The sequence below is a fragment of the Macrosteles quadrilineatus genome, unplaced genomic scaffold (genome assembly GCF_028750875.1).
Source record: "Macrosteles quadrilineatus isolate MER2022 unplaced genomic scaffold, UCM_ALF_1.0 Scaffold_1__1_contigs__length_201487025, whole genome shotgun sequence".
In the NCBI taxonomy this organism is placed as follows: Eukaryota; Metazoa; Arthropoda; class Insecta; order Hemiptera; family Cicadellidae; genus Macrosteles; species Macrosteles quadrilineatus.
In genome coordinates this window covers 96,464,095-96,490,775 of record NW_026542594.1, presented here as the reverse complement: position 1 = coordinate 96,490,775, position 26,681 = coordinate 96,464,095, and the positions used below count along the sequence as shown (strand labels likewise).

Here is a 26,681-nt window from a genome sequence, read left to right as displayed (position 1 = left end):
AATCGGTATCCTGATCGCACCACCCCCAGTACTCAGGTGTTTACTAGAGTGCATCAACGTTTGCTGGAAACAGGATCGGTTGAGAAGAAGAAGAAAGAAGTAGGACCTGTGCATGATGTTGCAGCTGAAGAGGGTGTAATTCAGAGAGTTATGGATAATCCTACTACTAGTGTTAGGCAGCTTGCCCTTGAAACTAGTATGTCCCGGTGGAAAGTACATAAAGTGTTGAAGGACAATAACTTCCATCCGTATCATTTTACAAAGGTCCAAGGATTGGAGCCTCGTGACTTCGAATCCAGAAAGGAGTTCTGCCGCTGGCTTCTTCAACGTGATATTGTTGAATATCACTTCCTTAAAAAAATACTATGGACTGACGAATCCCGTTTTACCAGAGAAGGTGTGATAAATATCCACAATATGCATCTTTGGAATAATGAAAATCCAAAAGCCTCCAGAGAAGCTTCTTTTCAAAAAAGGTTTGGGATCAACGTGTGGGCAGGTGTGATTGGAGATCGGTTAATTGGTCCTAATATCTTCGAAGGAAATCTGAACGGTGATTTATATCTAGATTTTCTTCAGCACTCAGTTGTTGGATGAAATTGATCCTCAACAAAGAGCTGAAATCATATTTCAGCAGGATGGTGATGGTGCTCCACCACATTTTACTGAAAGCGTTCGGTTGTGGCTATCCCAAAACTACCCGACATGGATTGGACGTGGAGGAAGTGTGACATGGCCTCCTCGATCTCCAGACTTGAGCCCGTTAGATTTTTTTTGTTTGGGGTTACATGAAAAGTCTAGTTTACTCAACTGTTGTAAACTCTGAAGTTGAGTTACGGGAGAGAATCTTTGAGGCTGCTGGGAAAGTAAGGGAAAAATTGACGTATGAGGTCACAGTTGGCGCAATCCGCAAAAGAGCTAGGGCCTGCTTGCGGGAAAACGGTGGGCACTTTACACCCAAACTGTGATTTGTGCTTCAGACAAAGTGTGTCATTGATTTGTTTAATGGGTTAACTATCATTTCATATTTAAATTGTAGTGTGTATTATGTTTTTTACTAATGTGTTGTGTTTTTTAATTACAAATTTTCCAAAGTCTTAAAAAAAAAAACTCTTTAGTTTGATGGAAGTGTAGTCTGGTCAATCATAAATTATACATACCCTCATCATCAGAGGTCAGCTCATAAAATAGTAAGTAAAATTTTATTATTTTTTACAATACCTGTTTTGGCTTGACCGTGATTTTTCACAATAGTGCGTAAAATTCACCATGGATTTGACAGTAGGTAAATGTTGTTATACATCATTGTAAAGCCCTTTAAATAAGGAAGTTTTTAGTCATATTTGATAACCTCGCCAGAACTCAACAACCGAGAAATACATTGCTGAATGTTATTTACATTTTCGTCGATATAAAAATAATTTGTTTAACGAAGAATTTTAAATAGAATATTTTTACGTACCCCAACGATTATGTGTTATATTTATTTAAAATTTTGTGAGGATTCTGAAAATGACATTGAAACTGACAGTAAGTGCATTTTTAACAGAGTAAAATAACCTTTTTCATAACAACTACAATAATTTTTGAAAAATCTTAATTTATTTGTTATTCTCTAACTGTTGAAGTTGGGAACCTCAAATTTGCGACATTCTGTCACCATTACCATGTAGTTTAATGCAAAATTTTATTTAACACTTATGACCGGACACCCTGTATATATATATATAATAGGCTAAGCCGTTTTTTGTTAATCAAACTCCTCCGTTATTATTCACCCGATTTTGACGTTTGAGGTCTCAAAATAAAGGTTTAAACGTGTAGTTGTGCCCAACGGTATTAGATTTTTTATAAAGTTGTTGGTAAGGGCATCAGAGGCCCTTAAAGTCAGTTTTTTCTCCATAAGGATAACATGGGAGATAATTTTGATTTATAAAAACATATGTTTTTAGTTGAAAATAGTCAAAGTCCACTACAGAAGAAATTGGTGTGTATCATGCCTGTAAATGTATATTAAGTTTAATCATGTTTTGGGTACCTTAAAGTGTACTCATAATGGATCATGCTACCTAATTTTAATGTAAAGAATAGTAAAATTTTATTGAGAATAAGTTACCATGATTTACAAAACTGTACTGTAATATTTAAAATCACAAATCTTTGACATTCATTAATTTGTCATGAAACAGCTGATCTACCAGAAAATTTATTTATAAATCAAAACAAAACAAATCCTCTACTTCAAGTTTGTTTCTATACAAAAATATTTTTTTTTGTATTTGTTGTGTATCCTAAAAATGGGACCTTAGAAGATTTGGCTGTACACTGTTCAGGTCTTGATCCAATAGCCCACACACTGATTGATCGGGCAACTACACACTGGAACACTGTTACACAATACACATTTGTAGTTCGCGGCTATCTGTTAGACTTCAGTATTATGCTGTTGTGGTAAGGTTACACTTCAATATATAGTTGACATTTTTACGAGAATTGTAGGTGAACGTCTCGGTTTAGGGAACAGTCAAAACTTCGAGCAGAGCTATATGAACCTTCATGACGCAATACGTGCACAAGCAGAAAATAAAAGAGTCAAAATACATTATAAAATACAAAATACATAGTTGACATTACTCATTCTTTGTACGGTTTCGATTATATAACTGTTGGCAAGTTTTAATTCTTGATTAACTGTATCTTTTAGTGCTATGTCATATCTGATAGGTATAGTGGTCATAAATGTGGGTCTTGTAGCACTTAAAATGGTAAGTTTCTTTTCTAAGTTCTGATAGATGTCCTTGAAGTTACGATTTAGACTATCGTTGCTGCCTCCGAGGATTATAACGGGACTAGAATCATGTGTTATTGATGCTGAATCAACAACCTGAGTCAGAGTGGTGTTCGCTCTGATATATCCAAAAACCTGAACTTTCTGATTACTTAAAGTTTCTAGCTTGATTGGTAAGTTTGCTCCTTGACTGTCTGAGCAGAATGTAACCTTTAAGTCTGAAAGAACATTCTTGTTTGGTCTATTAGAGTTGAATCTCAAACCAGCGGTTTTTTCTTTTTTGTGAACATTTTTAGGGGCATTATTTAATTTATTCTCATTTATACAGCCAGGTGGCGAAAATGTATCTTTGCTTCCTGGCAAGTTGTCCAAAACTGAATATTTGTTAACATAAGTAACGTTGATGTTTGGTAATGTGTGAGTTCTTTTTTCACTTTTTTGGCCACTGTTTGGTTTATTGTTTTTCCTTCGCCGAACCGATGACCATTCATCACAAGTCAAGCTAGGTGAAGTTTTTGACAAATTTCCAACTGTGGATGTTCCATTGCTCATCTGTGCTGATGATTTGTGATTATCACCTACATTTTTAGTTAATGCTCTATAATTATTCTTCCCATGCTGAGATTCTGTGTCAATCCCAGGAAACCGTTTAAGCATTGACCTCAAAACATCACGTTTGATTTTTGTACCTATGCTGTTGGTTGTAGCAGAGATATGCCAACAGTGAGCGTTTGACTATGCTGTCCATTTCGTTGAACTCTAGGTTTACTATGCTCTTCTCAATGAGTGGCTCCAATTCACCCTGTTCAATAGCAGTAATGAGGCAATCCACCATTAATAATACATACACCCCACAATCATCACCATTTGGTTGCTGAGGGCTCTTGACAACTTTAAAATCTGGAGTTTTCTGAGAACCAGTGCACTTAGCGAGTCTTTGATACAATTCCTTAGCATGCTGTAAACTTGTTTCTCCCAATGAGTCAAAATAATAAATTTGTTAGATAGATTTGATTATGTTATCAATATAGTTATCAATATATATTCCTTACAATGCATTAACGGACCCACAATGTTGTTTCTTGGTGCGTGGCTACAACGCAAGAACGTACAGTGACTGCAATATGAATGTGGCAACTTCTGGCCGGGACAATACTTTTTGAGTTGGTGAATTTTGAAGCTCGTGAAACGCTTAGCTTGTTAAATTGAAATCTCATTATAATTCCTATGTCTTATAATTCATATTTTTTGTACAAAAATTGTAGTAATATGTTAATTTTCCCAACAAAGGTTTTTACATAATGCCTACTTTTTTCAGGAAAATTAATAAAGCTGCTTCACTTTGCAATCATGAGGTAAGGTACAAACTTTTTGAGGTTAATTATTATAGAGATTCATTAATTGCTTGGATGCCATAAATATGTGTATGGAATTAATTTTTGGACATAAATGTGTGTGAACACAATTCAGCTTTTTCATATGTGATGTGGAAAGCGAAAAGGGACCTCTTGTCTGCGATGCAAAATTTTCAGTATGGCCGATATAAGTAATATGGGTCAAAAATATGGGGATTCGGTTTTTTATCAATTGTTAAACCTCATTAAACATAGAACAGGACAGTATTGGTTAAAATATTGAATTGAAGATGTAAAAGGTCAAAATAAATCATTTTGCTAGCCTCTGCAGGGTCTGAGAAAAGGTACCTCTTGTCGCTCAATGTTATTTCGCCATAACGACAAGAGGTCCCATTTTTTAATATTTACTTTATAAACAGATTTTAGTCCAAAAAATGAATTCTAATGCATTGTAGAGGAAATTTAGAGAACTACAACAAAGTTCAGTTTACAGAGAACAAAATATCTCACAAATTTTGCGGTCACAACTAGAGGTACCTTTTCTTATCTTATGGGGAAATAACATAGGGCCGACAAGAGGTCCCTTTTCTGAAATGTGAGTTTTACGACATGCTTCTATAAAACAATTATTTAAATGAAGTCTACTGTGATTTAAGAAAAAAATTGGTATTGCCTCCAAAGAGTACAATATAAGCTGTCGTTTGATACCAAAATTGTTTCTTAGATATGAAAAAACTGTTTTTATGCCCATTGAAATTTTCAAATTAGTTTTTCTCAAAATAAACCTTTTTCATAGCAAAATTTCAAAGTCCTATAACTTTAACAAAAAAAGGTCGTAGATGCATGGGAATTGCACCAAGTGATTCGGAATTTAATAAGGAATTCAAATATATATATATATATATATATAACTCAAAATCAAAAATTCCCGACATGAAGTCCCTATTCGCTTTCCAAAATCGCTTTCCCCCTTCCCAAAATAAACACAACTCCATAAAATACGATAATATGTTATACAATTTTTGTACAATTCTGTGCTGCCACACATAAATGAAAATTACTCTGTTTTCTAGACTCTTTTTAGCGAATTTCCCATATAGGATATAAGCTATTACCGTAGTAAATAAATAAATAAATAAATATATAAATAAAATAAATAAATAAATCTTTATTGTCACATAACGTTTACAAAATATAGCAATGCTATAAAACAGGTGACATTGTCAATACAGTATACAAATACCTTAAAACTAAGGAGTTATAAAAGAATAAAATAAACTAACGCTATGAAAATAGAAATAATTGTTGTAGACAAAATAGATAAACTTAAACATTTCATTTAAAATACCAAATAATTACACATCTTGATCACATAAAAACTCATGTATACTATAATATGTTTTCCTTAAAAGAAAATTAGTAAGGCTGCTCTTGAAATGCTTAGATTGTATGCTGTTTTTGAGCTCTTGAGACAATTTATTAAAAAACTTTTTGCCCATGTATGTCGGAGTTTTTTCTACTAATGAAAGACGGTGCCGCGGATATTGAAAATTATATTTAAACCTAGTATCGTACTTATGATTGACATTTTCACTAGATAAAATTTCCCTCCACCATCAAAAGTGTTTTAAAAATGGTTAAACTCGGAACAGTCATTATCCCTAATTCTTTAAAAATAGGTTTACATGATGTTCTCCAAGGAGCAAATATCATTATTCTTAAAAACCTTTTCTGTATCTTAAAAATTAAATCAATGTTTGATGCAAAGCCCCAGAATTCAATTCCATACTGAAGAATTGAATAGCATAATATAACATCAAACGAGTTTTCAAGTCAATTGTGTTTCTTAAACATATCATTTGATAACATGCCGAATTCAGTCTACTAATCAAATTTTCAATGCTTTTGTTCCAATTTAAATTTGAGTCTACGTACAATCCGAGAAATTTTGCATCATCTTGAACACATAAATTTTGGTCTCTAAACTCTCTTGCCTGAGCAATACAAAACTTTACCAATTGGGTTTTATCTTGATTCATTTTTAAACCGTTAATATTGAACCACCGTTCCAATTCCGATAGGGCTTGTTTAACTTTGAGAGATAGTTCTGAATCATTTTTAGATTTGACAACTGGGCCCTGTTTCATAAAGATACTAGTCTAGTAATTACTAGTCTAGTAAATACTAGTCCCGTATTTACCTGTCCTACTAATTTGTGTTTCATAAACGTTTTTATACCGCTAGTAAATACTAGTGTATTTTACTAGTCACGTGACCAAAACTACTAGTCACGTGACCAACTTTACAAGGTAAACTTTCAAAACAAATTTCTAACCTCAATCACGGGTTTTCAAACCCTTTATAAAGGGTTTTAATTTTGTTTTCATTTTATACAAAAAGTAAATAGTTGTAGAAACGCAGTGTTTTCTTTTAATTAATAACTATATAGACACATAAGTAAAACAATCACACATTATTTATCAAACCGCTATTATTTATGTTCATCAATGAGCCTGCCGACGCGCGGCGCGGCGCGGCGTCGCGTCACTGCAATCAACACGGTGACTGTAGTAGCCGGTTGTAGGCGAAACAATTGGGTGGAAGTTGATCTGTTGCTGCCGCATTCGCTGTGATTTGTATAGTTTTTGTTTTATTCTGACATATAAAATTAAGCTTGCTATAAGTAAAGAAAAGAAGGCTCAAATTTTGAATGTAATTAAATCGTCTAAGGACATTTTGTTTATTGGAACGGTTTCAAGTACCCTTACCTATGTTTTCAAGTATTCGAATGCATAAGAATATTTGGGTTAAAAACCATTCTGTGATATTCTAATTTTGAGTCTACAAACCATGAATAATAAGCCTAAACGTTTATTGATGTAACAAATAATTGCAACGCCGTGTTAAGCAATGGAGAAGTAGGTTTTCAAGTATAGTAAAACATGGCATATGCGCTATTGCAGGGCGTAGCTCAGAGGTAGAGTTTTCGCTTCTCATGTGGTGGGTCCCTGGTTCAAATCCGCACCACTCACTATACTTTAGTTCCAAACTTTTACATGTTTTACATTTAAATAACAGCTCTAATCAACATCTAATTTTTTTATTACTTTGAATAGCAAATTCAGAATACCAAAATGGAAAAAAATGTTTTTATGATAAGCAGTTCAGTTCAACGCCCAGAAATCAAATATAGGCCTACAAAATTGTTAGTACATCACAGGGTTTTAGCTATTTAGGGGAAAAAATAATAAGCACCTCAAAAAAATACAATGCAACTCCTCTTTATAATTGTCTTACAATTATTTCCTATTAAAATGTCCTATTAAATAAAACCGAGAGCCTTGGGTGTAAAATAATCTAATTAATGATGCAATGTTGGATACATTTTTGTACATCTTTGTATGCAATACGGTATGCGGTTTTAATTTGGTTTCTCCCAAAGCTTAAAAATCGTTTCTCTGTGATAGCTAATAGTTGATATAACCATGAAATTTAACTCAAGTAAAATTAGACTAAAATTTCACAGAAATTGATAACGTATAATCGTATAATTATAATTAATTCTAATAGGGCGATTGTACATACATTATAAAATTCTATTTCTCTCATTTTGTACTACGCCACATTTATTGATTGTAATTTATATCAAATAATTATCATTTTAGCACTCACAGATCTATTTTTATCTTAAATTTGCTAACATGAGCCAATTTGCACTTGCAAAAAGAACTTAATAATTCATTTTTTTTAATGATGTGAGTAATGAAATAACTCTCTTTCCAAAAATACTAGTCTACTTAAAATAATACGGGTGTAGAGAGGTTGTTAGAAAATGGCAGGTATTTACCAGTGTAATTTACAAGAGTAAAACTTTATGAAACACATTGCTGTCTACACTAGTAAAAACCACTAGTAATACTAGTCCCTACACTAGTAACTAGTATTTTACACTAGTAGGTTTTTGAAACGTAGACTTGTAAAATACACTAGTATTACTAGTCCATGGACTAGTAAATACTAGACTAGTAGTTTTATGAAACAGGCCCCTGCAGTTGTATCGTCAGCATATAAAACAAGGTTGTTGGAAACATTTTTAGGCAAGTCATTTATATATAAAATAAAGAGTAAAAGTCCGAGAATTGACCCTTGGGGAACACCAACTGTAATTTTTTCCCATTCTGATATTGATTTTTCATTATTTTTAAAAATTACTGTTCTTTGAAATCGATTTGTCAAGTATGAAGTCAACCATAAAACAGACTCTTTTGAAAAGTTATAAATTTTTAGCTTTTTTAAAAGTATATCATGGTTGACACAGTCAAATGCCTTGGATAGGTCACAAAACACTCCCATTGTGCTCTGTGACCCATCCAAAGCCCATGAAACCTCACTAATAAAATCTGATAAAGCTTTCATTGTGCTTAAGCGCTTTCTAAAACCAAATTGTTCATTAGCCAAAATATTGTTATTCTCGAGAAAATTTGAGATTTGTTTGGATGCTACTCATGGTAGTACTCATGGTAAGACCAGGACCCGGGGACCCAATTGCTTTTTCGTTTTGAAGTCCCTAGAGGCCAAAAATACCATCCGTTCAAATTCATATTTATGTATATTTATCTATACTGTACTATAATACAAGCAACGTTTGTGCACAATGATTTAAATAACGGCTCCTATGATTTCCTCAAAATTTTTAGGAATATCTTAGTTTCAGGTTTAAAACAATATCCATGCTAGCACCACTGTTCTAGGTAATAGTATATTTCATAACAAGAGTAGAAAGTGAGTCATTACATATTTGAGACCATGTTTGAAGTGCGAGATTTATCGGGCACTTTAAATGGTCAAGAATATATAAAGACCCACTTTCAATTGTGTTTTGAACTTTGCTTTTCACTACACTACAAAGAATAATTATTTCCTTCATTACAAAACTCATAGAATTTGTTAGGTTATGCCTTCAATTTAAAGTTAATACAGTAGAACCTCTTTAATCCGAACCCCTGTAATCCGAACGTCCACTAATCCGAACTCCTCATTGCTGTACTCTATACACAGTACAGCAGTTCTTTATTGTATACTTGATTTAATTTACAGTACTGTTTATTCACTATGTTTACTACTGTATTAAATAAACACTGTATTTTACTTTATAAAACATTTTTTCACTTTTCCCAAATTAATGTTGATCAATTTTAGCCATGTTTTAGCTATTGTTATGTAAAAACAACAATATGTTCTGTAATCCGAACTATTCAATAGTCCGAACTACCCCTGGTCCCAATTAGTTCGGATTAAAGAGGTTCTACTGTATCTATATATTAATTATGTAAGCCTTGCGTCAAAATTGTGGGTGACTGGGAAGTCGTAGAACGACGGGAGAGTGCTCAAATTAAAGGTCTCGATCCTCAAATAATTAAAAAAATCATGTCAAAATAAAAATATAATAGCACAAAGCAGGTTTAAATGGATGATTTAAAATTTATTTTTCACGGTAATACCGTAGTTTAAAGAACTTCTTAAATCTGTGACAACACATACCGTACTTTATTTAGGGCTTGAACTAAAACACATGTATAATATGGTATCAGCAAATCTGACGAATTATTTCTCCCATAAGCTTGTCAACAACCTTAATCATGGAGTACTATGATGTTTTATAAATGAAAATCACAAAAAATGCAATAACTTTTGAGCCGTAATTGTTACAGCAAATTGCACTATTTTGTTTAGATCAAAGACCATAACACATTAATTTTAATCAAAACCGAACTTTTACCTAAAATCCAACTTTTGTTACTTTATGAGATAAAATCAAAACAATCACACTTTCCCTGTTCACAGCAAAACCCACGATCGTCTCCAGCGTTTTTTTTTTTCAAATTCTGTGACTATTTTCTGGGATATCGGTGTAATTCGTGACGATTCCCCGTGCTCACAGAATTGCAGTAACGTCGTAAGTGTCTTAAACAATTACGGCAAAATCCACCATTATCATTATCTCAATACTCGTGAAATTTTTTGCGATCGCGGTTATTATCTGCAATCATATTTCAAGGCAGAAAACTTTGTGATGATTTCCCGTGATCCCGGCAACGGCTGTCATGATTTCTTGCGATCGCAGCAATTTTTGGTATTCGTAATAGTTTCCCACGATCGTAATTTTCAACTACGAAAAACAAGAGAGGACATTTGATAAGTGCCTAATTAGTTTTTGAACTAATTAAGAAAAACCATTGTGCGAGGGGGGCCCCCGCCCGCCCATAGGTAAGTTCAGCCCTGTCTAGAGGATTCAAAATTAAGACTTGGCTACCAAAAGAATGAAGAATCAAGACTGTTTATTTGTCATTGATACAGTGTGTTGACAGTTAGTTGTCAAAAATGTACAAAAAAATCTCCCAGAACAACTGCTCATTTTCAGCACCAGTGGTACTAAAGGTCTCAATCTTGGAGATTTAAATCAATCCTGGGATTTTGAGATTTGCCTATGCCCGGAATTATAATGTTTTATCATTTAAAGTTTTTAGCCATTTTAAATTAGCATGGTGTTTTTTTTCCTCTGTTGTTTTAAACTGGCCTTACACTAAACAGTGTTAATGAACAATTTAGCTGTCTTTTTAAGTGAAACATAAAGGCCTACCACACAGAATTTTCATCAGCCGTCTTTTTTATTTACAGTGTACAAATGTTGATAAGTCATTCTAAAATTCATGAAATACATACAAAGGAAATACAAGCCCCAGCACTCGCATTAAAACGTCGTTGTAACGTAAGTTGCACAGCTGGCTCGCAAACTCGTTCAAATAAATATAGTTTTACAAGTTTGTACCAAATGTCATCAAAATCGGATAAACTTTGCTTGAGTTATCGAGCTGACGGACACATACATATGGATTTGAAAGGTTGTCTATGGCCTCTTGTTCCATCAAAACGAATAAGTAAATCTATCTTAAGTCTTACCATGAGACCTGCGATAATAGCTTGTTTTCTATATTGGAAATTTGCTAAAAACCTTTTCAAGTAAATAAACAAATAACTAAAATCTAAGTGTGTAGCCCCTGAGCTGTTGGTCATAATGTTAAACTAAATTACTTACGTTATCCTGTCACAGCTCAATAAAATATCTTACAGCTAGTCTGTCCCTTGCTACCTGTTAGGCCGGTCATCTTTTGTTAGAACAGGCCTGTTTCTTAAATGTTTAATTGTTTTATGTATTTATTCGTTTTTGTACTGTGTTTATCTTCTGACGATGTTAACTACTGATCAATTATATCAATTATTTAAGATGGGGACGCCACTAGGTGCGTATTTTAACCCAAATATGAGTGAAGGATGAGTGTAGGATGAGTGGCGCGATCTTGTAGTCTTGTTAGTGACTAAGGTCGACATATTCCTTAGACACAGCTGTTAATTAATTGCCCAAACAGCTAATGGTACCTACAGTTTATAGTGGAATCATCCGAACCACATTCTTGCCTTGGTATTAACGAATTGGTTTAATTATCAGGATAGTACTGCGGATAGTCGTAGTACTCACTCACTAGTGCAGACGTTAATCCATACCAGGGAGTATCGCATCCACAGAGCATCTCTATAAATATCCACAATTAACATATGTACCTGAAGCTGACGATGGCGTTTTAACACCAAAACACGTCCTGAATTGACATATTTTATTGAGCTGTGACGGGATTACGTAAGTAATTTAGTCTTACATTAAACAAACAACCGTTTATTGCATCAACCAGCTGTTTCATTTACGGTAATTAATTGAATTAAACTTACAAAGCATGTAAGAGAGAGCCTGGGAATCGTCCTGTGGGGCAGAGCCCTTAAGGTATTCATTAATACCAATAATTTTCAAATAGATATTCTTCTGAAACCTTTTATGATTTCCTGTCATATTTACTCTGTATGTTTCACAGGTTCTTCATTTACTGAATGTTCTTAAAGAAGAACCACAGGAACAGAATGCTCCAACAAACAGTCATCTGGCCACTATATTTTATGAGGTAAATTTTCAAGAAGCCCTCATTAATCAAGACGAAATAAATTTTACTTAGCCTAATTTGATAGCAGTTAAATAAATTCTCTTTCACCTGCTTGGATAGGGACTACACAGTTTATGGCACAGTTTAAAGTACTTCAATAGTTTGTACCAAGCCTAGCGGTGTGATTAATTGCAGGATTAATAGTTTAAAAAATATCATAAACAGAACCTTTTTATAATTTATAAAAAAAATATATTACAAACCATAAACATTTAATTGCTGAAATCTTCTATATATATAATACGCTAAGCCCATTTTTGTAAACAGAACTCCTCCCTCATTTTTGGACCGATTTGGATGATTAAAGTATCAAAAAAATGGCCCTGATCTGTAGTTTTGCAAAGTGTTTTTAATTTTTTGAAATCTTTATTAGTTTGGGCAGGATCTTCCATTAAAGTTGGGTTTTCTCCCATAAGATTATCATGGGGGAATCTAAATATTTTCTAACTAAATCTAAATATGTCTCCACAATAGACATTAGGCAATACACAATTAATCTTTATTTACACATTTATTAAGAATAGTAGTAGCGTCAATTTACAATTTTTTCTAAATATGTGGTTGAGGTGTTTTTTAGTCAAAGATCTGTTGATAGTATTCTTTTAAAGAGTAAAAAGGTTGATTAATGAGCCATTGATGCAAAGCTGGTTTGAGGTCATCTTCTGTCTTGCTTCTTATATCTGGAGGTAGCCTGTTGTAGATTTTAATTCCTGCGTATGAAGATTTCTTTTCAAACTGTGCCGTGCGAGGTTGTGGAAGGTTGTACTGCATGGTGTTTCTCAGGTTGTGTTGGTGCATTTTGCCACGCCTTGTAAGGTTATTTCTTACTGCAAATAACACAACTTCCTGGATGTAGAGTGCTATAAGGGTAAGTACTTTGAGTGACCTGAATGCTTCCCTGCAGCTGTCGAGTCTGTGGAGTCCTGCAGTTATTCTTACTGCCTTTTTTTGTTTTGTGAGAACTCTTTGCATGTTAGTGGCAGAGGTTCTACCCCCATGCTACAAGTCCATATCTCATGTGCGACTCGAAAAGTGCAAAGTATGCTACTTTTGTTATGATGTCATCTGTTGCATTTTGTAAATGTTTAAGAGCATAGATGCTTGAACTTAATTTTTTACATATATTGTCCACATGAGGGGTCCAGGTTAAATTCTTGTCGAGTGTGATGCCCAAAAACTTAGCTTCATCTTCCACTTCTACATCTGGAAGTCGTGGCACTTCATGAGATTTACGGTTAAAAGCTATTTGAGTTGTTTTAGACATGTTTACTGCTAGATCATTGTTGTAGCAGTATTGGTAGGCCATACTGAGTGACACATAGGATTTTACTTCTAGATTTTCAGTTAGTGGTTCATTAAACACTAAGGTTGTGTCATCAGCATACATAAGAGTAAGGCAGGCGTCTCCTATTTGTTGCGGCAAATCGTTGGTAAAAAGAATAAATAGTATCGGACCCATAACAGACCCTTGGGGAACTCCTCGATTTATTGGTTGAAAACTTGATCTTGCTTTTCTTATTTGGCTGTTATCTCTGTGCCTTAGTTCTACAAACTGACTCCTGCCTGTAAGGTAGTTTTGAAACTATTCTCTTACTATCCCTGTTCCCCCTAGGAAATACAGCTTTTTAATGATTAGCTGATGGTCAAGGCAGTCAAATGCCTTACTGAAATCAAGAAAGATTCCTGTTGTTAGATTTCCTTCATCTAGGCTGTCAATCAGGGACTCAACCATCTAAATTATTGCTGTTGTTGTGGATTTCCCTTTTGTAAATCCATGTTGGAGGTTGTTCAACAGGTTGTGATTTGTGTAGTGGTCTAAAAGTCTTTTTAAAACAACTTTTTCGTATAATTTGGAGAAGGTGGAAACGAGGGAAATTGGTCTGTAGTTGCTTGCTTCTAATGGGCTGCCTTTTTAAAATTTCGGATATACTTGTTATGTTACTTGGTTATTTTAAGTAGTGAAGGAAAGATGCCTTGTTTTAGGGACTTATTTGCTTAATGCTTAAGTATTTTTTATGAGACTTCATTGATTCCAGACAAGTTTTTTGCTTTAAGTTTGTTTATAATCATTTTAACTTCCCTCTCGTCCGTGCTTTGAAAGGAGGAAAACGGTGGACCTGTTTGAGTTACTTGTGGGGTTTGAGCTGTGTTCTTTAGGTGTTTATGTTTCTCTACTGTTTTTTCTGCTACCTGTGTAAAAAATGTATTCAAATGCTCTGCAACATGGGTCACATTACTTATAAGTTTGCCATCTACTTGAAGGGTTATTTCATTTAGGGGTGTTTCCTTTTTAGACCACACTGTGTGTATTGTTTCCCAGATAGCTTTAGATTTATTTTCAGCTTTCATCAACTGGTCAGAGTTAACCTTTTTCCGCATCGTTTTCAAGTACAGTTGGATTTTTTTAGCTAGAAGCAGTTAAGGTGTGGTGGAATATTTTTGAAGATGAACCTACTTTGCTGTAGTGCGATGATGTGTTCATATATGTCAAATGTTGAGGTTAAATCAAAACAAACTAGCATAGCCTATATTGGAATTGACAATACTTAAATATACTTTAAACTTACTCTAGCCTACTTTTATAAAAGTATTTGGCAATTTAGAGAATATTTACTGTGAAATAGAGACGTGATTCCTAATTCCAAATCAACTAATGAATAAGTTGTTATTTAATTATTGTCTCCAAATTACAAGCGATGGTTGCTTTGAAAATAGTTAATTATATGAGCAAATATTGAATCGTCTTGCATAATTAATTTTGATCATTATATTGATAGAATAATGTGGTTGCTGTGACTGAGGTACACCTAAAATAACTGTTTGGACGTAGAGTAATGATGATTTACGTTTCGTTTTGATTTTTAAAACTTCCCGCCTTTTGGGTTTCAAGTTCGTGACAAGAATGAAATACTCTTGAGATGACGAGATAAACCTTTAAAGACTAACGTTTTGACACATTTAAATTATAAATAACAGCTAATTGCAGTATTGATGATAATGCATTAATGCAATCAGAAAAGTTCACCACGTAGGCTACTTAAACAGGATAACACTATACGATAGGCCAAGGAAGCAATATTCGAGTTTGGTTTATAATATGCAGTAGTCTAAATACTGAAAGATTTCTAATAAATTAGACAATGAAATATCCTAAATTAATTCATTTTATATTAATTGGGCATTTCTTTCAAAAGTAATACAACACGGCCCCTATGCCTAATTGATAACATGCCAGTTTGTTTGTTTTGATTTAACCTCAAAATTTGACACGTAAGAACACATGATCGCGCTACAGCAAAATAGGGTTATCCTCAAAGATATTCCACCACACCTTAACTGCTTCTAGCTCAAAAAATCCAACTGTACAGGTCATAGTTCTTTTTATTAGCGAGTGAAAATTTAAAAACGTACGTTTTCATGTCCCTGACCTTTTACTTCGTAGATACTGGATTTGTAGTTTATTATTATGTGTTTTAATATTTTTTGGGACGGGGGCAACATGTTACACACATTTATTTGGTTTTAAATAGGTTCTAGGTATTTTTTTCGTATTTTTAAAGTCTCGAAATTCACGACCATGACGTGTCCCTAGGGTACATTTTCCAACTTTCACGCTGTTTTTAGACTAATTATTCATGCCGAAATATATAAAGCCATATTTTTATGTCATCAATGGTTATTAAACTTACAAAAAAGGTGCATATTATAATTTTATTGTCATTGCAAACTGACTACCATGACAAAATAAGTCTGTCCCTCGATTTGGCGTCACGACCATTTGGGAAAAATTTTCAACTTTGGAGCACGACAGTGGCAAGCCTGGCGTCGATGGAGTCAGTTGGTTTTAGAGACTAGTTCGGGGTGTACGTCAGGATTGTAGTGCCGGTCGTTTCGAGTTGAAAGGAGGAATTACAAGATTAATAAAGGAAAGATTGTGTTTTTTGTAATTTTGGTGTGTCCATGACCGTACGTAGTCATTCGATGAAGTAGACATGGTGTTAATTTTTGTTTATAAGATATTTCAATTGCTAGATTAACCTAGAACTCCACTTTGTATCCTCGAACATGAGGTGCAGGGCTACCGCCAGAACAGAGCCAAATAACACGTAATTTCACGACCAAAGTTTCACGACCATCGTGGGTTTTTTCACGACCAATCCAGCCGTATGGATTATAGTGTGTTTGGTCGTGACAATAACTTTAATATAATTGTAATTTGAACAGCTTAGTTCAATTTAAACACATATTTTTATTATAACTAACAGTATAATTGAAGGGTTGTTTAGAAATATTTAGATTATTTCAGAAAATTCACGACCGTACCGCTTCTCCCTGACCATCTCGTTTATGATTTCCATCATAAATATTTCAAAAATTAAAATATCGTGATATTTCAATGTTTTATACACAAATGAAGCACACCTCTATACAAACATAACGATTTTTCGGGTCTCAGGTAAGTTTTTTTCGGAGTTATACAAACTTAAAAGATTTTATTGGTTTTTTCAATTTTTTTTTGTTTTTTTCTTTTCTTTTAGAAAGACCAAATATGCCAAAAGCTCAGTGACCTTTTTATTGTATAATGGTCATAAAAGTAAATTAGTTTATAGCAAAACATAGTTATAAAAATAATATTAACTATTTTTAATATTCATTTAAACGTCTGTTATGGTCGTGACAGGATTTTGTGTTTTTCCACTAAAGATGCTCTTTAAAAAAAAAAACTACCAAAGATATTGCGTTACCATGGACATTTTATGAAACTTCAAATGTTAATGAAATAAAAATAATAATAACAGTTTTGAAAAAAGGGGGAAACAATTTGCAAAGTGTTTTTCCTGCAAACGTGCGTTTTTAAATTTTCACTCTAGCGAATTTCCCTATAGGGAAGTAGCTATTACCGTAGGTGGCACGGTAAGACCTAGGCCCGGGACGGATTTACTTTTTCATTTTGATGTCCCCAGAGGCCAAAACCACCATTCGTTAAAATTTGTATATATATATATATATAGATTTATATATATATATAGATTCATATATATTTATATATATATATATATATACGTCTGTGAACGCGATAACTTGAGTAATTTTTGTCCGATTTTGATGAAATTTTGTTTAAAGGTGTAATGCGTGATAAACTTGAATGAGTTCGCGAACCAGCATGATCAGACTATGGGAACGGGTGTTTACGGGGTTTTATAGGGTTAAAAATGGTTTTTCTCATTTTTGACCTTAAAACACAAAATCTCCCAATTTCTCTCTAGACCTTTTTAAAGAACTAAAAGAAAACCAATAGTTTAGTATATCAAAGTGTTTTTGTACGGTTATTGGTAACGGAGAAAATTCAAAAAATTGTAAATTAAAAATTCCCATGTTATTCTAATGGAGAAAATGTAAAATGTTGTTGTTTGCTTGTTTATGGATATATTATGATCAAACTTGGCAAATTTTTTTATTTCATACTAAGCTATTAATATTTTAGGTACTAAAAAATACATTTTATTAGTTTTCTCTTAGCAGCAAACGTAGGTCCTCATTAAACCATATGTTATTTAAATAGATTTAATTGAAAATCAATTCAAACAAATGGAAATTCGCTTAGTCGGCAGGTTTGCTGCGGCGGGGGTATTTTCAATTGAAACCCTTCTGTCATCTGGATGTCCCGTCACCTCAAACTTTCTTAGAGCTTTAAGAAATTCTGCTTTGAGTCTCAGTGCTTCTGGGTCCATAGAGAATTTGAGTTTATGTTTTCTTTGTGTTTTTATCTTCTTTTGGGGGCAGGCTGCATCCATAGCTACTCTCACTATGTTACTAAAAGTTTTAAAAGCTTCTTCGGCATTGTTTGTTGAGGTAACACTAAGCCAGTTTTCTTGACTGAGAAGATACTTGAGGTCTTGCAGGTTTTTATTTTTTAGGCAGCGTCCAATTTGGGCTGGATAACTTGAGTTGATGTGTGAGTTGAAGTTTACAGTACAGAGTTAAGCAGTATGATCCGAGAGTCCTGCACTGATGACTTCTGGAGTGAGTTTGTTTGTATCCATATTTGTACATATCCAGTCAATGGAGGTTTGTGTTAAATTTGTTATTCTTGTAGGAGGAAGCTGTAGTCTCTGGATGTTGTGCATAGCAAGAGTTTCATTTAAGATAATGTGTTTCCTGTTATGTACTAATTTGAGAGAACGGCTGGGCGTAGAAACTTGGTAGAGGTGTCCAAAGAAAGGTCTCGGTCTGTTGATGAGCCATCAAAAGAAAAACAAAGTAAATTCCCTTTTCGTCATATGGATAATTTTTCACTACTTTTTAATGAAACTGCTGTTAATATTTAAATTGTATTTTAAACAACACATATTATAGGGAGTTACTGAGTTTGTCAAAAAGAAGTATTTGCAATGTAATTTTCTGATTTTAAAATTTATTTTGTTCTGCATCATCTCGTGTTTTGGAATATAACGTTCAGTTAAGAAATCATTGGAAAATCTAAAAAAAATGATTCCTTATCGAATTATTTTATATCTATTGTACGGGTTGGTGTCTGCCTTTTTGACCACTTTTGCCGATATTTTGTCATATTATTCAAGACAGATCATCATAGGTTCATGAGGTTATGTTCATACAGGTTTTCAGTTATTGGAAAAGATTTTGATTGTGTATTAGACGTTGTTGACACTATTCGACGCATGCCGCTTTCTGCATCTACCAGCACACGAAACACTGAAGTTTTAGCAGAAGAAAATTCTAAAAGCTTGAAACAGATTCTAGCAGCTACAGACAGATACGCTTTAGCATTAGACGAATCATGTGACATTACCGATACAGCTCAATTGATTGTTTTTGTGAGGTTTTTGGACAGTAAAAAAGAACAGTTTGTGGAAGAATTGTTAACTATATTGCCAATGGCAGGGCAAACACGCGGAGAGGACTTGTACAACGTTTTAATGGACTATTTTGAGAAAGCTGACTTGGATTTAAAAAAAAATATTTATCAGTAACGACAGATGGTGCTCGTGCGATGACAGGAAAAAACAAAGGCTTGGTAAGTCGAATGAAAACAGACCCTGAATTTAATGAAAGTTAGCTAGCCTACCACTGTATGCTATTATCCATCAAAGTGTGTTGTGTTGCAAACTGAATCCTGCTCTTGAAAGTACAATGCAAACTGTAGTTAAGATCATTAACTTCATACGATCAAAGTCTTCACTTAGGCACCGTCAATTCAAATCACTTCTTGAGGAAACTGAAGCACAGTTTGACGATTTATTACTTCACAACAACGTAAGGTGGCTGAGCAAAGGATTTGTACTTCAACGGTTTTTGCTGTTATGGAGGACATAAAAGTATTTCTTTCAGAGTGTAGTGAAGAAGTTGCAAATGAACACTTGGGCTTTCTGCTTGATACAGAAGACACTATTCCAAAAATAGCTTTCCTGACAGATGTCTTCAGACATTTCAATTTTTTAAACTTAAAAATTCAAGGGAAAGGACTTCTTGTGTGTGAACTTCTCTCAGAAATTAGAAGCTTTACGAGAAAGGTTGTTCTTTGGTGTGAAGATATCAGTAACGAACGTGTGCACTTTCCCAGCCTGAACTCAGTTTGTGAAACCGACGACGTTATTGACATGAAACAGTTTGTAAACTTTTTAAACGACCTCAAATCTGAGTTCGAAGCTCGATTTAGTGACTTTGACAAAATAGGGAATGTGGTTCAAGTCCTAAATAACTGTTTTTCTCTAAAGCCTAATGGAGAGTGGACCAATGAAACAGCAGTAGTTTTGAATTGTAATAAAGCAGCCCTGCAAATGGAAATAATAGATTTCCAGGAAGACATTGCTCTGAAGGACAAATTTAGACAAGTCCCGAAAGAACTTTCGTGTGAGCTATTTTGGATCAAGTATGTGAGCAGTGAAAAATATCCTGAACTGAAAAACTTGGCCATCAAACTTTGTACAATGTTTGGATCAACGTACACTTGTGAGTCTGCATTTTTAAGGATGAACTTTATCGAAAATAAATACAGATCTCGCCTCAGCAGTGACAGCTACCTCAACAACCTAATGAGAATCAGCTGCACAGGACTCATTCCAAACTTTAAAGAAGTGGCCCAGAATAAAAAATGTCATTTCTCTCACTTAGTTTGAATACTCATATGTGAGTAATCTTTATGTATAATTTCTAAGTGAAATTAAATTTTATGACACAATTTATAATTTGTGATTTTTTTCCAAACCTAAAAAATAGGCTATTTTCTGATAAATTCAAACTTTTATATGGTATTTTGGCAACAAAAAAATGTTACAAATAGCATGCGCAAATAGGCTTAAATCACACCATTTTAACTGAAATTTTGAAACCGGACCCCCCTCTTGGCTGGGGGGTATTCCATACCCCCCAGACCCTCTGTCGAGCTTGACTAAGGGAAGGCTCTGAATGTGACTTTTTTAGTGTTTCGCTTATATATCGGAATCTGTATGTCATATTGAAAAGTTTTAAATACAAAAGTTATAGCTGACAAAATTCTCTAAAAAAATTACTCTATGCATTTTTTTGTAGGACTTAACCGTTTAAAGCTAAAGGTTAAAGAAAAATAACATTATATTGAAATCTTTTTTTACTTGCATTTCTGTTTTTAAAGGTAATATTACTAAAAATAATTTTAATGATTACAAACATGGGTCATTTAGTTTAACCCTTTGCGGTCGTATGCCGGGTATGACCCGGGTTTATAGTCTGCCCCGAACGGTCGTAACCCGGGAAATACCCGGCAGCACTTTAATAGGTTGTTTTTTAATTGTAAATACTGTTATTTAATTAATGATACTGTTCTGTGGCGTTTTTAGGGTTTTCATTTTATTACATATAGCTTTTTCTATATTTGGTATTATTTATAAGCCTTTGGAGTAGGAATTTAGCGAACGATGACCGTGACTTATTGTTGCTCTCTGGACAGCTGACGGTTGTAAACAAACATGTATCGTGCGGGCGAGTGTCTAGGTGATGATGATATTGAAAATCTATTAGAAGATGATAATTTGAGTGTAGTTAGTGGTTATAGTGTCGGAAATTATGAAACTATAATTGAAAATGATAGTAACGCAAGTGAAAGTGATGAAAATGAAGAAGTGATTGATGGTGTTGAAATCGAACGTGGAGCTGGTGACACAATTGGTGTTGGTGTAGACTCTGATTTTGTTTATGATTTCGATGATAATATTGATTTCAATAGTTATGATTTGAATATACAACAAACTGCAAATAAAAGTATTATTTTTGAAGCTAAATTTTTGAAGAAATTAGGGCATGTAGCAGTCTAGGGGAAGTGGTAGGCCTATATGTCGCGGTAGACCTATATGTCGTGGTAGTACCACACTCTCAAAAAGTACAAATAAAATGTAAGTAAAACCAATTTTATTATGGTGTGGTTGACTTTTTCTTATATCTATACATGTCAAACAATTAAAAAATATATATTTTTCAATTTAAAATTTTTTTATTGTTGTTTTTATGAATTTTTTAGCTTTTTATATTTTATTTTTGTATATTGATATATTATTTATATATATATATATACACATAAAACATATATGCCTAAAATATATATTTTTAATTTATAATACATTACTATACACATAAATAACAAAAAAAAAAAAAAGTTAACAGATTAAAAGTTTAAAATATTAAATAATGTTGTTTTATCATAGTTTGCTAATCTGTCCAGATTTAATTACGATCTGAGTAAGATTGCTATTAAAATTAAACCGACCACAAAGGGTTAAACTAGGTGATCCAGGGATTCTTCTGTATCAACCACTTCCGATAACGGAATCGTCGTCTACCGGAGGGCCATTGGTGCACGCTCCCTTGCAGTTCTGCACATTGTTCAGTAGTGGCACCCACAACGTGTTCCACAACCTTTTGTACAATTGCAAAAGATTGTTGTGAGGATAGCGGCCGGAGTAGCAAGATCTAGGGTAGTAAGGGGTTGTAATTGTCCTTCGGTGCCCGTTGTCTAACCCCAATCAGTTAGTGGTAGTTTATTTCCCACCCATTCTTGCACTTGCAAATATACTCTATACGAATGCTGCTGGGCAGAGCCTTTTGTTGGTGGCAGAGATGGGTGGTGCGTGGAGGTGCCTTCAGCCTAGTGGTGGATTTGATGAATGCGATGTATCGGTGTCTGCCCAGATCTTTTGCTCGGGATTTGTACATCACTAGGATCATCCACTCACCGTCTATCGAGACATCCTTTTGCGCCAAAGTCGGGCCGTAAAATACGTTGGTGATGGTATCGAGACAATTTGACAATTAATGACTTGCCTTTTCTGATAAATGATGAGGTGGTAACACACCCACTAAACCCGTGAATTAACAATAAACTTCTGGCAAACTCACATTTCTGTAATTCAACAGAGGAATAACTTCTACTTTCTACTTTAGGCTACATTTTTCCTGGTTTGGCAAAGATAGTTTCTTCTTGCTCGAGTGGAGCTAATGCAATCAGCAGGACCAGCAAATTTGTATCCTCTCCAACGATAGCAACATGACCACTGAATGCTGCTTTTTTCACTGCACAACGCACAATTGTTGTATCTGCAACGTCTGACCTCTATAGCCTCGGAGACCACTTTCTGTGAAAGCATATTGATGAACCTGTTTTTTTTTTTTTTTTTTTTTTGTTATTACAAAGAATGTTTTCTTCCTGTACTCTCACTGTCATTTCTTCAGTGAAATCAATGCCTACTGATACGGTCTTGGTGGTGGCTCTTGTCCAGCATATTTTGTGCCGTTGACAGTATCTGAGTAACCATTAAACACAACAGTGCAGAATTCACCATAGTGTTTCTTTATGTACGTCACATATTGGTTGGTCACAAGTTGAGCCTACGCTCCACTTAACCCGACGTAGCAAAAATCCACCATCAATAACATTAATTTAGAGCTTAAGGTCTGGAGTTAACTAGTGAACATGGAAAAAATCATATAAAAAAGACTTGTGTCTTTCTCATCTCTCTTGACAAACAGAGCTATAAGGGGTAAGGCGCAGCTTGTAGCACAGAAGGACCTCTAGATCATCGTTGTTTTTCATTGAAATTGCAAGTCGTTGAAATTCGAGTAGTGGATCCCACCACATGCACTACGTTATTAATTTTGATAGTGCTGCTCATTGAGGCCAATGATAAAACTTTGTCTTTTGGAGCCTGTTTCATCTTCCATGCAAATAAAACACCATTTTTATATACTGTTATTTTCTTTACCCTTTAGCTTTAAACGGTTAAGTCCTACGAAAAAATGCATCTGGTCATTTTTGTAGGGAATTTTGTCAGCTATAGCTTTTGTATTTAACACTTTTCAATATGACTTCCGATGAGATGACTTCAATATGAGATTCCGATATATAAGTGAAAAACTAAAAATGTCACATTCAGAGCCCTTCCATTAGTCAAGCTCGACCCCCACCCATCAGGACTTTTTATTTTCTTCAATCTAATGATCAAAAGGAACGTTTAAAAAAACTTCCAACTCTCCGGGAATTATTTCACCCGATTAGTCTAATTTAACTGGGCTAAAAGTGCACCGCTAACTTACCCAGATAGTAACAAAAACAAAATGCCCAAACTCTATACTAAAAAAATATTCAGGCCAGAGCCATTTTAATGCGCTTGGATTGTGACATTTATAAATTCGGCTTATATTTATCTAGCCCTAATACGGACCATGGCCCACTTGGTTGGCCTTAAGTGAGATTTGTGAAAATAACACCACACTTCGACTGTAAAACAAATTTCAAGAAGAATAATTACCATTTAAGCAGTTACTGTCATGACAGAAAGTTCGTATTCCTTTTGAACTAGATATATTCATTCTTTCTGAGATAGGTTGATTAACAACAAAGCATTTAAACGTCACTATTTACAGTACACTAACAATTTACAGTATTTGCTTTTTGGAAATGCAGCATTGCTTTGTCATTTGCATTATTTGTTGCCAATGAAGCCGCATTATATTTATCAAAAAGAAGATAAACCAGTTAACATAGCTTATACAATAACTTATATGACGGACGGTATAAGAAAAATTTGTTATTAATTGAATGATCAACCATATTTTGTAACTAACACAACAGTCATTATTGTTTCTTCACCTATTTATTACTCATTAAAACAATGCTAAATGTTCACATTTTTTCTAATTTCACTCTTTTTGTTGCAGTTAGAAGAATAGTCGTAAGCCTTTAAAGCAAACGTTGATTTCGACGGGTTTCACCTAGTAATTAATAACTCTATAATGTAAAAATATGTAATAAATTGAAATTGTGATAAACATAGATGATCTTACTTAAATGTCAAAGTACTTCTCGCACAGCATTTTTCTCAACTCCAGTGAAAGAAACCCTTTTTCATGCTCAGCTCACCAATGACAGACAGCAGATGAAAAATATAAAATAAACAAAATCATGTTAGTTTCGAAATGTCTTAATTTCACAGCGGTCTTTTTGGTGACAATGATTTTCGATCGATTTTTTAGCTCCAAAATTGTCTATCCTAGTTGTAAAAATTAATCAGGATTTATCGTACTGTATATGCCAAAATTCAGTTAGCAAGACATCAAATTCACAAAAACCACTATTGCAACTGCAAAAGTTAAACCATCTATTAATTAGGCAATATAATACTTTATATAGTAATGTATATGATTTATATTTTTCAATATATTAGGACGGATACATCCAGCTAGTAAAATGTATTACTCTTTGAAATTGAATGTTTGATTTGTTATCTTGCCACTCAATGTTAAATTTTGTTTAAATAATTGGCATGGAATTAAAAATAATAATTCTGTTATTGCATTCTCTCTCTGATTTTCCAGACGAGTCACTTCCTTCAAGACAGTGGCTACGCAGAACAGAACGGTACAATGATAACCAATGCTCTGCTGGCTCTGAAACAGTTCCCAGTAGCATTGACAAAGGAGGAGAAACTCATGATTGTGAACTATCCACCAACCACAAACCTCCAACTCTCTCTGGTTAGCTACTCTTATCTCATGTAACATAAAATATTATTCATTAGTTCAACTAGTGTAAAATTCATGACTGCATCAACTCTTTTTCTGCACCGGTGTGAGATGCATGGATTGATAAATGCGACTGGTTTTGTAGTAGTGTCCATTTAAGAGCCGAGAGTTGATGTGGTACAGGCTGGACAAGTTTTTATACAGATATTAAATTTTTTTACCTTTCTTGACTTTATTATTTACTAAAATAAGAAATTTTCATCATTATTTTCAAGATACCAAAACACTACAAAATACATGATGCAACATTTCCTACAGTTAGGCTACAACGTAGTTCGAAACAAAGTGCAATGATAAACTTTTATTCACACTAAAGTACACAAAATGACCTTACTGATGAATGGTCAACGAAATTATCCGTATAGTAAAAACAACCAAACAACTAATTTTAGGGATTGGATTAGAAAAATAAAACTAACAAGTCAAAGACAGGATGCATTAGTATTTGACCATAAGCAAAAATATAGAACCATCATTATCTCATTATCACACATAATTTATATTTACACAAAATAGAAGCACGTTCACATTATGCACTATCTACCAGCTCTGTTGTAGATACTCTCAAAATTTGCTTGCTCTGAAAAACATACACACTTTTGTAGAGATTGTTGTGTTGATCTGAAAGTCATAAGTCTGTACTTATATACCACATAGGTATGCAGAGTTTGGTTTTCCTGGTGTAATCCATTAAAAAGTTAATAGGGGGTCTCCATACTTTTGCCCAACCCTGTGTTATTGTAATATTGGTATAATATTGGTATATTGGAATAATGAAATGTGTTTTTTTTCAGATTGTCAGAGATGTTGACGATAGATTAACAGAAGAGCAAATGCAGGAATTACTAAACCTCATACAGATTTATCTTTTGTCTGAAAATAATAGGAATAAATAATTATACCAACATCCAGAACTTTGTTATATCCTTCATTTAACAAACTGATTGGATAAGATCAGTGTTTCCATCGCTCTCCAGTTTGTACAAAACTTCTGAAAGAAGCTTTTGACTATACTTTCTGTTAAAGCACTCTATTACCCCTTGGTTGATTGGCTGTTGGAGGCTTGTTAAGTTGGGGGGCAGATAGTACAGTTTTATTCCAGACTCACCATCACATTCTAAACTCATCCGGATGGGTAGGCGCATTGTCAAGAACAAGAAGTGCGTTTACAGGGAGTTTTAAACTCAACAAACCACTTTTTACTTTAGGCACAAACCCACTAACAAACCACTCTTTAAACAAATACGAGTCCATCCAAGCTGACTTCTGAGCCCGGTAGTACACTGGTAGTTTTGACATGTCCAAGATTTTTAATGCTCTCGGTTTTGCTGATTTCCCAATTACAAAAAGCGGCAATTTATGGGTACCATTGGAGCATTGGGTGGCATTGGAGCAAAGTGCCACTGTGATCATTTA

General features: G+C 34.0%; 1 protein-coding gene across 1 annotated transcript in view; it reads left to right on the top strand.

The window, feature by feature from the left end:
• The window catches only part of LOC128991719 (uncharacterized), a 48,131-nt gene extending 21,952 nt beyond the window's left edge, over positions 1-26,179 (top strand). The window contains exons 2-5 of the mRNA XM_054414886.1: positions 4,107-4,143; positions 12,069-12,155; positions 25,059-25,217; positions 26,060-26,179. Of these exons, the coding sequence (XP_054270861.1) occupies positions 4,107-4,143; positions 12,069-12,155; positions 25,059-25,217; positions 26,060-26,161 (385 nt within the window). The 3' untranslated portion in view covers positions 26,162-26,179. The remainder of the gene's footprint in view (positions 1-4,106; positions 4,144-12,068; positions 12,156-25,058; positions 25,218-26,059) is intronic.
• Positions 26,180-26,681: the final 502 nt, after the last annotated feature.